Source organism: Choloepus didactylus, chromosome 2 (genome assembly GCF_015220235.1).
Source record: "Choloepus didactylus isolate mChoDid1 chromosome 2, mChoDid1.pri, whole genome shotgun sequence".
NCBI lineage: Eukaryota > Metazoa > Chordata > Mammalia > Pilosa > Megalonychidae > Choloepus > Choloepus didactylus.
In genome coordinates this window covers 33,237,023-33,252,669 of record NC_051308.1, presented here as the reverse complement: position 1 = coordinate 33,252,669, position 15,647 = coordinate 33,237,023, and the positions used below count along the sequence as shown (strand labels likewise).

Genomic DNA, 15,647 nt, shown 5'->3' with positions numbered 1-15,647 from the left:
GACGGCGCTGTCTCCTGGCTGGCTTTTTAACGACCACGTCGAGCACACAAAAAGCCCAGGCATCCTCCCCTGCTCAGTCCAGGGGATGGTACCCGACGTCTCCCCTACCAGGCAGAAGGCGCATTTCTTTTCGCTCTTCGCATCATTGTATGTGTGTTCGCGAGCAGGGGATATCCCAGTTTTAAACCAGTCTCGCGGAGACCTGTGTCTATGCCTCCACCTCCAGTAACGACCCCAAGATTGTTTTTTCTGCCTGACTTGAATACATTCAATCAGAATGAATTGAAGGCCTCCTATGAATCAAGCTCTGGGGGTTCCTGGCCTCCATTCTCCTAGCCATTAAATGCATCCTCCAGATTAAAGGTCTCAGCCTCGAGGCTTTTCCTGCGGACAAGAGCGGTGCCGGACCTGCACACATTCCCAGTTCGCGGTGTTCCTCGGCCGAGGCTCCCAGTTCACCTGTCTGGGGAGAGCGAGGTGTTGCCCATCCCTAGTACCGTACAACGAGCTCCCTCTGTTCTCCTCTTCCTACTTTCTTCCCATCGCCTAGATTTTCCATTCCTTGTGAGTGATATTTTTTAGGGGAGGAGAGGCGAAGAGGAGGGCGGAGAAAGGGGCCCACCCGTCAGGGAGTGGCGTCGGAACGCTGTCACCGAGTGTCACGCTGCCCTCCCCGCCCCTCGGCCGCGGGTGTGGGAGCGCGGCGGAGCGCGCTGCAGAGGGCCGGGCGCGTGGGGGAGCGGGAGCGCGGGATTCTCGGCGAGCCGCGCGGCACACGGAGCACGCTGGGTGCCTGAGCTCGGCTGGAGCTCGGAGCCGGCCGCCACCCTCCACCTGTGTGCAGGGCGGCAGCCCCGGCCGCAGCAATCCGACGCCGGGGGAGAGCGCCCCGCCATGGAGCCTTCGCACAAAGACGCCGAGACGGCGGCGGCGGCGGCGGCGGTGGCGGCAGACCCCCGGGGGGCGTCCTCATCCAGCGGGGTGGTGGTTCAGGTCCGCGAGAAGAAGGGCCCCCTACGCGCCGCCATCCCCTACATGCCTTTCCCGGTGGCCGTTATCTGCCTCTTCCTCAACACTTTCGTGCCCGGACTGGGTAAGAAGTGGCCGCCGCGACCTCTGAGGCTGGGAGCCCAGTGCGCGGGGGCGGGAGGGGAGGGAGCTGGGCGCGGCCGGAGACCCTCGGGCAGCGCCACTGGGCAGCTCCCCTAGGCAGCATTGCGCCCGCGCGCGAGGTGCCGCGCTCCCAGCGCCCCCTGGCAGGTTGGAGAAGCTCGTGGAGTGGTCGCCCGGGAGAGTAGGCGCCGCGCAGGGGCCCCTGGCTCACCTTTCGTTCTGCGGGATACAAGGGCGAGGTTACGGAGCTCGGAAGAGCGGGAAACTTTGCCGGGAATGTTGTAAGCCCTCGGGCGGTGTCTGGGACGGCTCCTGCAGTCCCAGAATAGGCTCCATTTCCAGCGCCTCGAATCTTCCTCTTCTCTCTGCAGTTCACACCCTCCGGCGAGTCCCTTTCTCAGAGAGACGCGGAATCGGGGCGGGAGGAGCGCTCCGGGCCGCGCGTAAAGGCAACAAAGCTCCCAGACTTGATACTTCCCGGGCAACGGAGAAGTTGGCCGAGCTGGAGAAAGGGGAGGACGATTGGGGTTTAGGAGATAAGCCGAAGCCCCGCCTGCGTTCACGGAGTGCGGACGAGAGCTCTTTAGCCCGAGTCTCCTCTGCCTTCCGCGATGCGGGCGCTTTGGCCATCACCGCCTCAGGAGACAAGGGGATAGGGAATGATTTCCTTAGTCTGGATGCGTGTGGGGTTGGACTGCACCTGACGAGGGGTGAGCACATAACTCCCTCGCAATCCTTCCGTTCCTGAGAAAGTGGGGAGCGCGCCAATGTACTTCTGACTCCGGCTGCCCGGAGGGGCCCTGATGATATCTGAGTCCCAAATTTGAAAACAGAGCCCAGCGCAGAGATGGGGGCGGAAGGGTGCGTAGAGGGAGGGACGGAGAAGTTTTCTTGACTCTCCCTCCCCTAGCCCACCCCCAAACATCTGCCCGCAAGACCCCACTGCCCACCCACAGCTTGCCAATTTGGCAGGGGCAGTTCTTGGCGTGCTGAGATTACCCCCCTCCTACCCCCAACCCTTTCCGGGCTGGGTCGTAGAGACAGGCACCCCAGTGCCTTCTCCAGGAGAAAGCTTGACTGCCCGCGAGCCAGTTGCCAGCATATGGTTCCAAGTTCCCCAAAGCAGAGGTCAGCGGGAAATTGTTTTCTGTTTTACAACGGCCTTTCTCACGGCCTCGCTCTTAGCGCGAGTGGTTGGGGCCTCTGCGGAAGTGACAGCGAAGGTCACACCCTCCCACGCAGAACGTGTGCACCTTCCCGTGGGTGCTTGCTTGTTCTTCTGCCGCAGGGGCTGCTGCGGCGGGAGCCCCCTATCCGTCTGAGCAGTAAGTTGGATGGCACTTGGTTGGGCTTCCCTGTTCGTGGAGCTTCAGGCTGCCTGCCCCCGGGTTGATGTCGGCAGGCCGGCTTTCTCTACAGATTTGGACACCGAGGAGGCAAGCTGATGTCAGTGTAGTCATGTCGGAAATTCCCACCTGTGGGAGTAAAAGCAGACTGCCTTTCCGTCCCTCTGGAGGATGTGAAAACCATGAGCAGTGATGGAGCTTGATTCCACTTTTTAAAATGTGAATAAGTAAATGCCCCTTACGGTATTTTGAGAAAACAGAAACATTGGTGCTAGGTGGAAGGGGCTGCCACAAGTGGCTGGGTGGGTGAGGGAACCACCCCCATGGGAGACCACTCCAAGGAGGCAGCAGCTGCCCACAGGCTCCCTCTGGGTCTCACCTCCCTGGCTACCTTTCCCACACTTAGCCCTGGTTGTCGGCAGCCTTTGGCCTTCCCGGCCCTCCCCACTCCCTCTGGCACCCTGCCCCAGGGATCAAGCTTTTCCCTCTTGACACTTCCCTTTGTTAGATCAGAATCCTATGGGATTTTTCTTTTAGCTCAATTTTATTGAGATATATTCACATACCACACTATCATCCAATGTGTACAATCAGGTATTCACAGTACCATCATATAGTTGTGCATTCATCACCGCAATCAACTTTTGAACATTTTCATTACTTCCCCCCAAAATAATAAAAGTAAAAAAGAACACCCAAAACATCCCCCTGCCCCCATCCCCCCTATTATTCACCTAATTTTTGTCCCCATTTACTCATCTGTCCCTACACCAGATAGAGGGGATGTGAGCCACAAGGTTTTCACAATTACACAGTCACACTGTGGAAACTATATAGTTCTACAATCATTTTCAAGAATCTAGGCTATTGGATTACAATTCAACAGTTTCAGGTATTTCCTTCTAACTATTCCAATACACTAATAATTAAAAAGGGATATCTATATAACGCATAAGAATAACCTCCAGAGTGACGTCTTGAGTCCATTTGAAATCTCTCAGCCACTGAAACTTTATTTTGTTCATGTCTCTTCCCTTTTTTGGTCAAGAAGTCTTTCTCAATCCCATGATGCTGGGTCCAGGCTTATCCCCAGGAGTCATGTTCCATGTGGCCAGGGAGACTTACACCCCTGGGAGTCATGTCCCACGTAGCGGGGAGGGCAGTGAGTTCACCTGCAGAGTTGGCTTAGAGACAGAGGCCACATCTAAGCAACAAAAAAGGTTCTCTGGAGGTGACTCTAGGCACAATTATAAGTAGGCTTAGCCTCTCCTTTGTAGTAACAAGCATCATAAGGACAAGTCCCAAGATCGAGGGCTCAGCCTTCTAAATTGGTAGTCCCCAGTGCTTCTGAGAATATCAGTAATTCCCCAGCTGGGGAAGTTTACTATTTCCACATTTTTCCCTATGGGATTTTTGTAAGAAACTTTTCTAAGGGAACCAGAAGAAAATAAAGGGAAAATAAGCAAACCGCGAAAGTAATAGAATAGGCGATCCATGGATGTACTGACTTCTAAATTTTCAATGACCTAATACAGGCATTTTTCATTTCATGTCAATTGTTGCTCTTTGGTTTACTGGGTTCACAGGCCCGTTCCTCTGCACACTGAATGGGGGATTCCCAACCCATGGTAGCTTCACATGAATCAGCGCCTCCTCCTTTTCCCATCTTTGGACAGAGACACCTACCTCGCCTGGTTGTTGGCAGGATGAAATGTGATTATGTAAAGCCCAGGGTCTGGCACAGTGGAAGTGCTCAGGACATGGAAAGCCTGCCTTGCTCTCAGTCCTTGTGCAGAACTGAGCACTGGTCCCGTTTCTGGGTGGGGCTGCTGCAGCGGTATCTGTGGTATGCTCTTGGTCAATTACTTCTGAGTACTGATCTCTCTGCCCCCTTCTCCATGTGCAGTGGAGTCCTGGACAACAAAGCAGCCCAGGTGAAACTTGCAGGCAGTTTTTTGGTACTCCCCACCCCCCACATACCAGGAATAGCTCTGGCTCCTGGAAATCTTCCTTTTGGTCCAGATCTACTTTTCCAGGAGTGCCTAGCTTATCTGAAGCTCCTGTGAAAACTGAATATTCATGTCTGGCTCTGCCCTTTGATGAAACGCAGCTTCTTTCAATTCATTCACTCATTCACACAGAGCACCCACCACATGCCAGGCGCTGGGGATGTGACGGTGAATAAATCAGACAAGGTGTCATAGACTACTGGGGAAAATTAATGCAAACTTTGAATTCGACAAGTGCTATGATGGCAGCAGGAATAGGGTGTTTTAGCAGCAATTAATTCTTCCTCTGGGGTTCAGAGAAAGCCTCCCAGAGAGAATGGCATTAGGTTAGATCCTGCTGAGAAAATCCATCATGTGGCCCCAAGCATTTGCCATCTTCACTTCACTCCCACTCCCTGGAAACTGGTTAGACTGCTGGTCCAAAGGTCCCTTCTTTTTTCTGAAAACCTTCTTCCCTCCAAGTCTCTCTTAGAAGAGAGTACAGGTGTTGGGCTGAATGAAGACTCCTTTCTCCTCTGATACAGTGCCTCAGGTTCACACAGTCTGCGGGGACATCCATGGTCCTTGGAGAAGCCCAGTCCTTTCAATTCCCTAATGCCTCTCGATGCATGCACCGGTGTTCACCTATGTACTGACAAGATCACACACACACCATAGGAGGGATGGATGTTTCCTCTCCTGGGGAGTTAATGGGAAGTAGAAGTGATTTGTGATCACTGTGACTCCTCACTGGAATAATTAAAGTCAATTAGAAGCAATTAAAAACAATAGATGTTAAAGAGCATTCACCCCAGCCCTAGTCAGTGAAACTACTAGTGGAAACCACTGTTGGTCCCTTCATGTTCCAACATTTCAGGGCATTTATAAGTATGTATATAATTATTCCTGTATGTAACGAATGTTAATTGTTATGCCCCAAAATGGCCAAAGAGTTTCCTATTTGTCAGGGGCATAATTATACTTTCATTTTTAAAAATTATATTTATCTTGATTGATTTAGTAAAATGAAAATGCTGATGATTCATATAGTGACAGGGAAAGGGAGGGAGGAGTGTCTCCATTGACCATTAGCCATTCCATCAGACTAGTTGTCTATTAACTACTGTTGAATATTACATAAATCTTTAGTCTATCCCAAACACACTACCCATTCTTTGAGACTCAACTGAAGCCTTGCTTCCCAGTAAGAGCACCACAGGCCAGCTCAGCTTCGGGTCTCTCTCTTTCCTCTAGGCCCATGGCTTGAACTGATGATTAATCATGCTCTACTTTGTGGATCTTTTCTATTGTTGACTTTTTTAATTTAATGTTTCAAGAAAAACACAGGTTAGAGAAGTTGGGAGGTAGAAGAGGAGAGGAGAAGTGGAAGTTTGATGGGTTAAATTATCATTCCCAATTATTGCCTGTCCTGAAAGAAGTCTGCACATCCCCAGCTGGTGCCCTCTGATCCGCCATGCCTCCTTTGGGAGAAAAATACCCATTTCCCTTCCCACTGTTAGCAGCCTTAGCCATATGCCTTGTGTTGGCCAATCGAATGGAAGTGACAGAATGGAAGTGACAGCTGCCACGCCCAAGCGGACACTTTAAGAGGCATTGTGAGGCTCTGTCCTTGTTCCGGCCTCCCCACCCCCACCATGAGAATAGCAGATCTCACCTCGGGGCTGCTCTTCCACCTGGTTCCCGGAAGGAAGAGGGCATCCGAGGCAGGGCAGGATGTGTCTTGGGAATGAGAAATAAACCTGAGTTTCTGGGGTTTTGTTGTTGTTGCTGTTAGCATTGCCGTTGCCTTAGCATAACCTAACAAAAGTTGACTTCTGTGTAGAGGGTACAGTAGAGGCATGAAAAGCCTCATCATGTAAAGTAGGGAATCAAGAGATGTTGTCTATAGTTGATAGAAGAAGAAATAATGGCTACAAAGGTAGCCAACAGATGCATTGAAACAGTGACATAATTATGTTGGGATAAAGGTAGAAGGGAGAAGAGGGATGAGGTAAGTAAACTAATTCTTAACACATCAATATGTGACATCTAAAGCTGAGAAAACAAGAAAAGGCAATATAAACATCTCTTTGGAGGTTAAAAACCCATTAGAAGAATTCCCACTCTTTCTGGCATTATCAGTTTTTCTGTCTACTGGCTCATTCCCAGCAGTGTATACACATGCTGAAATTGCCCGAGTCACCCATCATCTCCAAGTTGCTAAATCCAGTGGTCTTCCTGGGCCTTCCTGGATGTCTCAGCACCATTGGACACAGTTGCTCACACCCTCCTCCTTGAAATTCTTCCTTCCCTTGTTTTTTGCCATCCCACCCTCTCCTGGTTTTTTATACCTCACAGCTCCTTCTGTTTCCTTTGCTCAAGTCAGCAACCTCTAAACTTGGAAGTGCCCCAGGGTTCAATCCTTGATCTTCTTTCCACCTACACTCACTCCTGTGGTGATCTCATCAGTCTCCTGGCTTTGAATTCCATCCTTTTGATGATGACTTTCATATTCACATCTCCAGCTCAGACCTCTTCCCTGCACTCCAGAGCCTAATATCTAACAGTCTTAACATTTCCACTTGAAAATCAAAAGGCCTCCTAGGTTTAACTTATCCAGAACTTATCTTCTTCCCCAAACCTGCTTCTCCTTCCTTCTCCAGCTCAGTAACTGGCATCCTTTCAGTTGCTCAGGCCGAGGCTGGGACTCATCTTTAACTCTTCCTTCTCTTTCTCACTTCCCACACCCAATCTGCTGGGAAAGTCTCTTGCTTTCAAAACCTACTCAGTACCTGACCACTTCTTACCCGTCGCCTCTATTGCGCAGGTGCAAGCCTCTGTCCTCACCCAAATTATTGCAACAGCTTCCTAAACGGTCTGCTGGATATTATTGTTGCCCCCTACAGTCTGTTCTCAACATGCAACCAGAGCTATCCTTTTAGAAATGAGTCAAACCCTCCAACAGCTCCCACCTCCATCAGAGGGAAAACCCAAGTCTTTATTATGACCGAGAGGGCCAGCACTTTCCAACAGAAATACAATATGAGCCACACGTCTTTTAAGATTTTCAAATTCTCATATTATAAAGAGTAAAAAGGAACAAGCAAAATTAATTATAGTAAATGTTATTTAACCCAGTATATCCAAAATATTATCATTTCAACACATAATATAAAAATTACTAAGGAGACATTTTACATTCTGCTTTTGCATATTAAGTCTTCAAATCTGGTGTGTATATTATATTCACAGCACATCTCAATGTGGACTACCCACAGGGGCTGCCAAATTGGGGACCCTGACTCGGTGTCATCATCTTCCCCCTGCCCCCATTATCTTTCTGACTCCCTCTTCCAGTACCCACTCTCCCTCATTCTGCTGCAGCCACACAGGTCTCTGCTGTTTCTTGAATACCCCACAGGTGACTTCTCCCCTCAACACTTTGGCCCTTGCTCTGCTGCTGCCTGGAGTACTTGTCCTACAGTTAACTATGTGACCCCCTCATTTGCATCCTTGGGTCCATGCTCACATGTCACCAGCCCAGTGAGGCCTTCCCAGGCAATCTGACTTAAAAGTGCCCTCTGCCTCCCAAACTTCCTATCTTTCCTTGCTTCATTTTTCTTTAGAACATACTCACTGTTAAATATACCATGTTTTACCTATCTTTTCTGTTGTATGGCTCCTCCAGCTTGAATGTGAGTTCCAGGAGGACTTTTTTTTTTTTTTTGGGTCTGTTTTATTCATTGCTGTATCCCCAGCACCTAGCGGAGTACTCAGTTCATAATAGATGATCAGTAAATATGTCAAATGAATGAATGCACTAAAACCAGAAGGGGAAAGAAGTGCTGCTGAACTCAGAGCACAGACACCTGGGAAAGGAGCTATGCTTTTCATTAAAAAGCCTTTTTCTCCTGGTCTGATTTGTTTTTGCACCGTGTACATGTAATACTTGTATTCTTTTCAAGGGTAAGTATCAATGTTAGTGAAAGAGAAGGGGCTTTCATGTTCTACTGGTGGAAGTAAAAATTGGGACATCTTTTCTGGAAAACAGATTAGCAATTATATATCAGAAGTCTCAAAATGTTCATACCTTTTAATTCATTAATTCCACATGTAGAAATTCATCCTGAGGAGATAACCAGAAACATGGACAAAAATTTGAGCATAAAGATGTGCTATGAAACATTATTTATAATATTGAAAAATTGAAGACAAACCCAAACAATAACAATAGAAGAATGGTTAAATTATGATCTGTCCTTATGGTGGAATATTATGCATTCATTAAAATGGTGTGTCTCTTGATGTGGGGGAAATATTTAGGGATAGAAGGGAAAGAAGGAGGTTGCATGAGTATTATGTCTGTCAGAATGATCTGAAATACTTCTTATTTGCTTGGTTCTAAGGCACCACCTTTTCCCATATTTTGATGTTTCTGAGTTCAGAATGTGTCTTATAATTGATATAGAGAGAAATAATTTCTTTTTTCCTTTTTTTTTTTCATTTTTCTCTGAAAAGCTTTTGCTAAATCAGTGGTACATTTTTGATCAATGGTGTCTTAAAATTGTGAAAATAAAAGGTAGTGATAGATGATACAGAGGTAGATAAATGGATAAGATAGATAAAAATGACTTGAAGGAAATACATTAAAATGTTGACAGGTGGTGGGAATATGGTGATTATTTTCTTTTTTACACTTTTCTGTATCTTCCAAATTTTCTAAAATGAGCATAAAAATTCATTACTTTTATAATTAGAAAAGCTAAATAAGCATTGTTTTGAAAAGAAAAATTCTCCTCACAAGGTGATAATGCCATAATGCAGATCAGTTTATGGAAGTGCTTTGAAAATGGCAGAATGCTGTGAAATGTATGGGGCTGCCACATTTCTACCATCCTATATTTATACTCTCTATGTATACAGTAAAGGATCATTTATAATATAATAGACAAATGTCATGTGCCAAGTGCTGTAAGGGGTCAGCGGCTTCTCTGCCACCCTTATAGCTGAGTGACACCGCAGGGTCTCCCATGGGGTGTACCCATCGTGGGTTGGGTCACAGCCTGGGGCTGTGATACTTTGAGGGTGACTGGGCCAGGTTCAGTAAAGTAGACAGCCTCCTCATTTCTTGAGAACTTCAAGGAACCTAGCTGTACAGGGGGTGGATATGGTCAGTCAACAACTGATACAGAGGAAGTTTGTGTTTGAACAAAGTGTGGACAGTATGCTATGCAGAGGAGAGCTGACTCCTGCAAATATGCATTGTGCCCCTATGATGTGCAGGTCCTCTGCTCAGAGCCGGGATACAAAGTCAGAGAAGGTGAGGTCTCTGCCCCCAAGCAGCTGATGCCTAAGTGAAGGTCAACTTTAAGAAATGCAGACCGTGGATGCATGCTTTAATGGAGGGAAGGATAAGTTGCTGAGAAGCATCTAATCCAGTCCACATGGGTGAGGTGAGGGAAGGCTTTCCTGGCAAATGTGACTACTTGGGAAATCAGCAACAGACTAAATAGAACAACCTGGAGAGCACTGGACTATATAACTTCTCCAGCTCTGCGGCAGATTCAGGAAGCAGCAACATGTAATAGGAAAGAATGGTGGACTAGAAGTCAGGAGGTCTCACACCTAGTTCTGGTTCCTCAGTAGCAGGGCACTTTAAGCAGATCACTTAACCTCTCTGAGCCTCAATTTCCCCATCCCTTGAAAGGAAATAATAATCCCTGTTCGGCCACCCCTCAAGGTCATTATACTCTGTTACCCATAAAGACTCAATGATTGGAAAGGACTATTGTCACCAATTAACATTAGCAAAATCCTCTTTGTTCCCAAGATCATTCTTGGGTATTTCTCAGAGTGATGCCGGTGGGTGAGAGAAGGGGGTAGGGGGTTAATCAACAAGTACTCCCACCTTTTTCAGCATCCTGGCCCTGTGGGGTCCACTGAGCTGAGACCTGGCTCCACACACCTGACACGCTGGGGGAGAGGGGATAGAGGACAAGTTCTCCGGTGCTTAGATTAACACTCTAAGTAGAAGGTCTTGCCGTTATATACCCCAAACCCAGGGTCTGTGAGGGATGCGTCTCTGAGGCAACTTTACAGTTTGGCAAGAAGCTTTGGGAGCATCAGACTGGTGAACAAGTGTTTGTGTGTACTTGCTTGCCCCAAGGCTTTACCTATAGTTAATTTACTGTAAAAATTGGAGGACAGTTCCTGGTTTGTGTTTGAACATTCCAGCCTTATAAGTGCAGGGAAACCACTGGGCAGCTTGTGCACACATCCTTGAGGCACTTAGTTGGTGGTTTATAGCATTGAAGTCCTGTCCACCCTAGGGGAAGTGGGGTGGCCTGGAGAGGACGTGTGTCTGTTGGGGGCAGGAGTGTCTTCAGCATGGAACCTTCCCAATGAGAACTGGGGCCTGGGCCTCATTGGCCCAGATTGTCTCAAAGTCATGTTAAATAAGGACATTTCTAGGGGAACGGCAAGGCAAAGTAAAGTGCAATATTTTCCTGATCAAAAGGCAGAACACAGGATTAATTGCACCTGTTTTGTGAAAGGTCTTAAATTACACGAAGAAGTCATTTTTCTTGAGATAAATAAAATGACATTGAAACCTGCAACGTGTGAGGCCATGGGCAGGGTCGGCTTTGCTTTGTTGACTGAGAAGTTTGACCCTGAGATCAAAATTAAGTTAGCGTTTGTGGTGAAAAAGCCATCCTTAAACCCCAACAAAGAAAATGGTCCCACTTTCCCAGGGCCAGAGAGTTTTAAGGCCACTCCAGACTAAGAAAGGAGGCTTTCCCCTGTATCCAAGGCTTTGACCCACAGTCTTATCCTGAGTTAGGTTAAGTCCTGAGGCAGGGCTGGGGCTTGTATTTTTGTATCTTCCTACCTATCACAGTGCCTGGCTTGTAGTGGAGAGTTAATTAATATTTGCCAAATTAAATGAATGCACCAATGTTATAAAGATGTGGTGACAGATCCCCCACAGATCAGTGATATCAGAACCAGCAACCCAGACCTCCTCCTCACTGCCTCAGCTTTTTTAAAAAATAAGTTTTATTGAGATATAATTCACATGCCATAAAATTTGCCCTTTTAAAGTGTACAATTCATTAGTTTTTAGTATATCACCATAGCCTTTTGCTCATTCCTTGCTCTGTCTTCCAATCTCACCATTTGACCACATTTTCCTGAACCTCAGAAGCTTACAGTGACAAGAACACCTGATAAAGGTAATTCTGGGGGAGAGTGAGTGATTGAGGACCTTCATGCTGTTCCTGTCTCAGGGTTCTGCTGGTGCAGGAATGCATTGGTCTCAGAGGCCAAGCTCCTACCAGTGCTGCAGATTAGCGAGACGCAATCAACATGGAGGCTTATGGAACAAACATTGCCTGGGAGGTTGCCATATTTTAGTTTTTGCTTCATTTTAAAAAGAAACTTCTTAGCAAGCAGGAAAATCTCCTCAATGAATATGCAATAGCATGGTGCCACTGGCTTATGCTGAAATATGGGGCATTTCCCTGGTGGCATGAGCCTCCTCCTTACGGGGACAGGTGGGCCCTGGCCATGGTTGGAGGTGATGCCTCACTCTAAGAAGGGTCGGTCTTAGGCCAAGCTGCAGAAGGGAGTGCTGACACCAGTTCAGATGGAAGTGGGTCTTCCTGGGTCACATCTCAGTGCAGTCTCTGTATTATAATTACTGTTTAAATGGAATTTCTGTACTAGCAGATTAAGCAACATCTGTGCACATGGCTCAGCTCTGATCATTTCATTCCTCTGCTCTGAAATCTCCAGTGGCTCCCATTGCCCAAGGAACTAAGCTCATATTCCACGGCCTGTCATTCAAAGCGCCAATGATCTCCAGCTACACTTTCTCTCACTTCTTTAGTTGAACTGGGCAATAAACTGCTTTTTACAAGTTGCTGCCCTTGTGTTTTTGCTCCTGCAGTACCATCTGCCTAGAACACCCACTGTTGCTATCTGCTTTCCACCAGTCTTCAAGGTCCATCTCAAATGCCCCTCCTTTTTTTTTGCCTTTCTTGATCACTCAAGCCAGGTGGAATCCCCCTGCTTGAACCCTCAAGTCCTTTAGGATATTTCTTTTGCTCTGCCTTAAATTCTGTTTTGTTGTTGTTGTCTTAATCTTCTTATTCAAAATCATGTCCTTGAGGTTGGGGCTGTGCTTTGTGCGTTATCTACCTCCCACCACACCTAGCATGTCCAGTAAGTATTTGTTGAAGTGAAGATATGTATACATGCTAGATTCTGGTTGTATGGATGGAACCAAGAACGGGTTCTTGTTCCTTTAACCTAAGGAGCCTTTACCCAAGGGACACAAGTCTTTAAAGTCACTTCACAGCCTTCCTAACACAGAGGGAAACAAGAGCTCTGGTAGGGTGTGGGGGTTGTTCTACACTTCTGAGATGTCACTGGTGTCCTGGCCACTCGGGAGGGACTCGGTTCCCTGTAGCAGTAGGTTTGCTGCCCCATCGCTGGGTCGGAGGGCCTGCTCTGAGGGGTCTTAGGGGAGCAGTCACTGTGTAGTTCCTGAGAGCAGCTGGGCATTCCGGGCCAGGCCACCATCCACAAATACCCCCTTGTTCTTTCAAATGTGAAGGGAGTGCAGGAGTTGCTAAATCTTAGTAAAGCATCTTCCTTTTTTTTTTTTTTTTGCTTGATAGCTTATGTGATAATCTCCATTTTATTCACTGTAATTATAAAAGTAAAAATGCAATTCTGCAACCATATTCAAAGATTTCTTAAAATTAACCAGTGTTTACTAAGAAAGCACACAAACTAGCTTGTTTCCACTGTGACATTATCGACAAAGGAAGGTAACATTTCTTGGTTTCTTTCTATATTCTAGGTAATCCATTAAGGATTTACATTCATTTTATTTAATCCCTACGGAAATTTTATGACATAGATATTATTTCCATTTACTATTGTAAAATTTGAGGTTTTGTGGTCAAATTCATGGAAACATAACTCAAATCTGATTCTGCTTGATATAAAAGCACTACCCTGTTAGCCTTCCTGTTTTGCATCTGATAGCAACTTGATTGTGACTTAAATGTGGTTTATTATTCCTAAATCAAGAAATGACCAATAAAATGAAGATGCTTTACTCCTCAAAAGTAAAGCATCTTAAAAAAGATTGGTTTGGGCAATAATCATCAAAGGATGTTAAATCTAGGGGACAATTTGATGAAGAGCACAGTATCTCCCCACAGAATGCCCTAACTTGCTTGTAACCACACAGTGGAGAAACCAGGCAACATTTTGACTGGGCAAACAAAACTAACATCACTGAAACCTTGAAAAGATGATGTTCAGTGAAAGAAGCCAGTCACAAAAGACCAGACATTGGATGATTCCTTTTATAGGTAATGCCCAGAATAGGCAAATGTATAGAGGCAGAGAGTAGACTAGTGGATTCCTAGGGCTGGGAAGGAATAGGGGAAACTAGGGAGTGACTGCTAATGGGTTCTGGGTTCTTTTTGGGGTGATGAAATGTTCCAAAATTGATTGTGATGATGGTAGCACAGCTCTGTGAATATACTAAAAACCATTTAATTATCCACTTAAAATGGATGAATTTTATGGCCTGTGAATATCTCAGTAAAGATATTTTTAATAATTAACATCACCAGTGTGGGACAGACAGACATTGTGTGCTCCCTGATGTGAAATCCCAAGATGACACAGCATCGCTTTTGCTGTATCTGTATCTGTTCATGAGGAAACATCAGAAAAACCCAAATTGGGGGACATTCTACAAAATACCTGACCTGTATTTTTCAAAAATATCACTGTCATGAAAGATTAAAGGAGACTAAAAACATGACAACTAAATGCAAAGTATGATCTTAGATTGGATCCTACACCGGAGGGAAAAAGAATACTATCAAGGATGTTGTTGCAACAATTGACAACATTGTAATATGGACTATAGACTAGATAAAATATTGTATCAATATTAGTTTTGTAAATTTGATAACTGTACTACGGATATGTATGAGTACATCTTTGTTCTTAGGAAACACACTCTGATGTACTAAGGAATAAAGGGTTGTGATGTGTGCAACCTATTCACAAATGGTTCAGAAAAAAGTAAGTAATTTGGAGAAACAAGAAGAACGACAAAACAAGTATAACAAAATGTTAAAAATTGGTAATTGGGGTAAGGAGCAGACGAGAGTTCTCAGGATTATTCTTGCAACTTTTCTGTAAGTTTCAAAGTATTTTAAAATTAAAAAAAATATATGCCCAAAAGCCAAGCATACTCATCCAATTTAGACCTAGCACCTGAATCCTTGCACCTAGCACCTTGCACCTAAATTGAAACCACTTTACCCTTGTTACCCTTCTTACTTGTCACTTAAAGTCTATCAGCTCTAGCCAATTCAGAGGCCATCTAGGGACTACAGAAAGAAAGTCCTGGTACAAGAGGGCATTGGCTTGCAGAGCCCAGGTCCCCAAAAGAAAATGTCCCAGAGATCCTACCATTAAAACCTTAAGAGCGCAGAAAAGTTTGTTGCCGTCGTTTTGGAGTGTGAGCTGTTCCCCTCATCCATCAGCAACAGACTTGATTACAGCAAAAGTGAGTTTCCAGGGAGGTTGGAGCCAATGCAGACAACTAGATTGCCTTGCAGTGGCCAGTCAAGGTCTACCAAGTTGTGTTTGCAGCCTTCCTTTGGGGCTGATCAGGAATCTGAATGCTTCAGCCAGAACTGGAGCAGATCCCAATGCTGCAGAGCTCTTTTGGAGAAGCCTTCATTTTCTTGATTATTTCTCTTTTTGACATCTTAATGTGGCATCCAGGAATCTTTTGTGGACCTCGGAATCCAACCTCAAACCACAAACCAATGACTGAACCACACCAGGAGGGCATGGGAGAGCTCCCCCTTAGCCTTGGCTTCTCTGAGGGTTCATGGGGGTTCAACATGCAAATGGAATCTTTCTGGGAATCATCCTGTGGCCTGACTCAGAAGGGAAAAGATAAACATAACCATCTTAGGCCCAACTAGAGGGGTTCTTAGACTCAAGGCAGAAAGGGGGACGGGGAGCCGATACACCGAAGCTAGCAGATCAGGCTTGGCTGGAAGGCTTGGGTGATCTTGGTCCTGACTGTCCATCTGTCCATGGCTGGTCTCTGAAGCTGATACATCAAGAAAAGAGGGGTCTTCTGCTTGGGAAT

General features: G+C 46.2%; 1 protein-coding gene across 2 annotated transcripts in view; it reads left to right on the top strand.

The window, feature by feature from the left end:
- Positions 1-695: 695 nt before the first annotated feature.
- Positions 696-15,647, top strand: part of STUM (stum, mechanosensory transduction mediator homolog) — a 61,862-nt gene continuing 46,910 nt past the window's right edge. For both annotated transcript variants that reach the window (XM_037822768.1, XM_037822766.1), the window contains exon 1: positions 696-1,093. In XM_037822768.1, the coding sequence (XP_037678696.1) occupies positions 895-1,093 (199 nt within the window). In that variant the 5' untranslated portion in view covers positions 696-894. The remainder of the gene's footprint in view (positions 1,094-15,647) is intronic.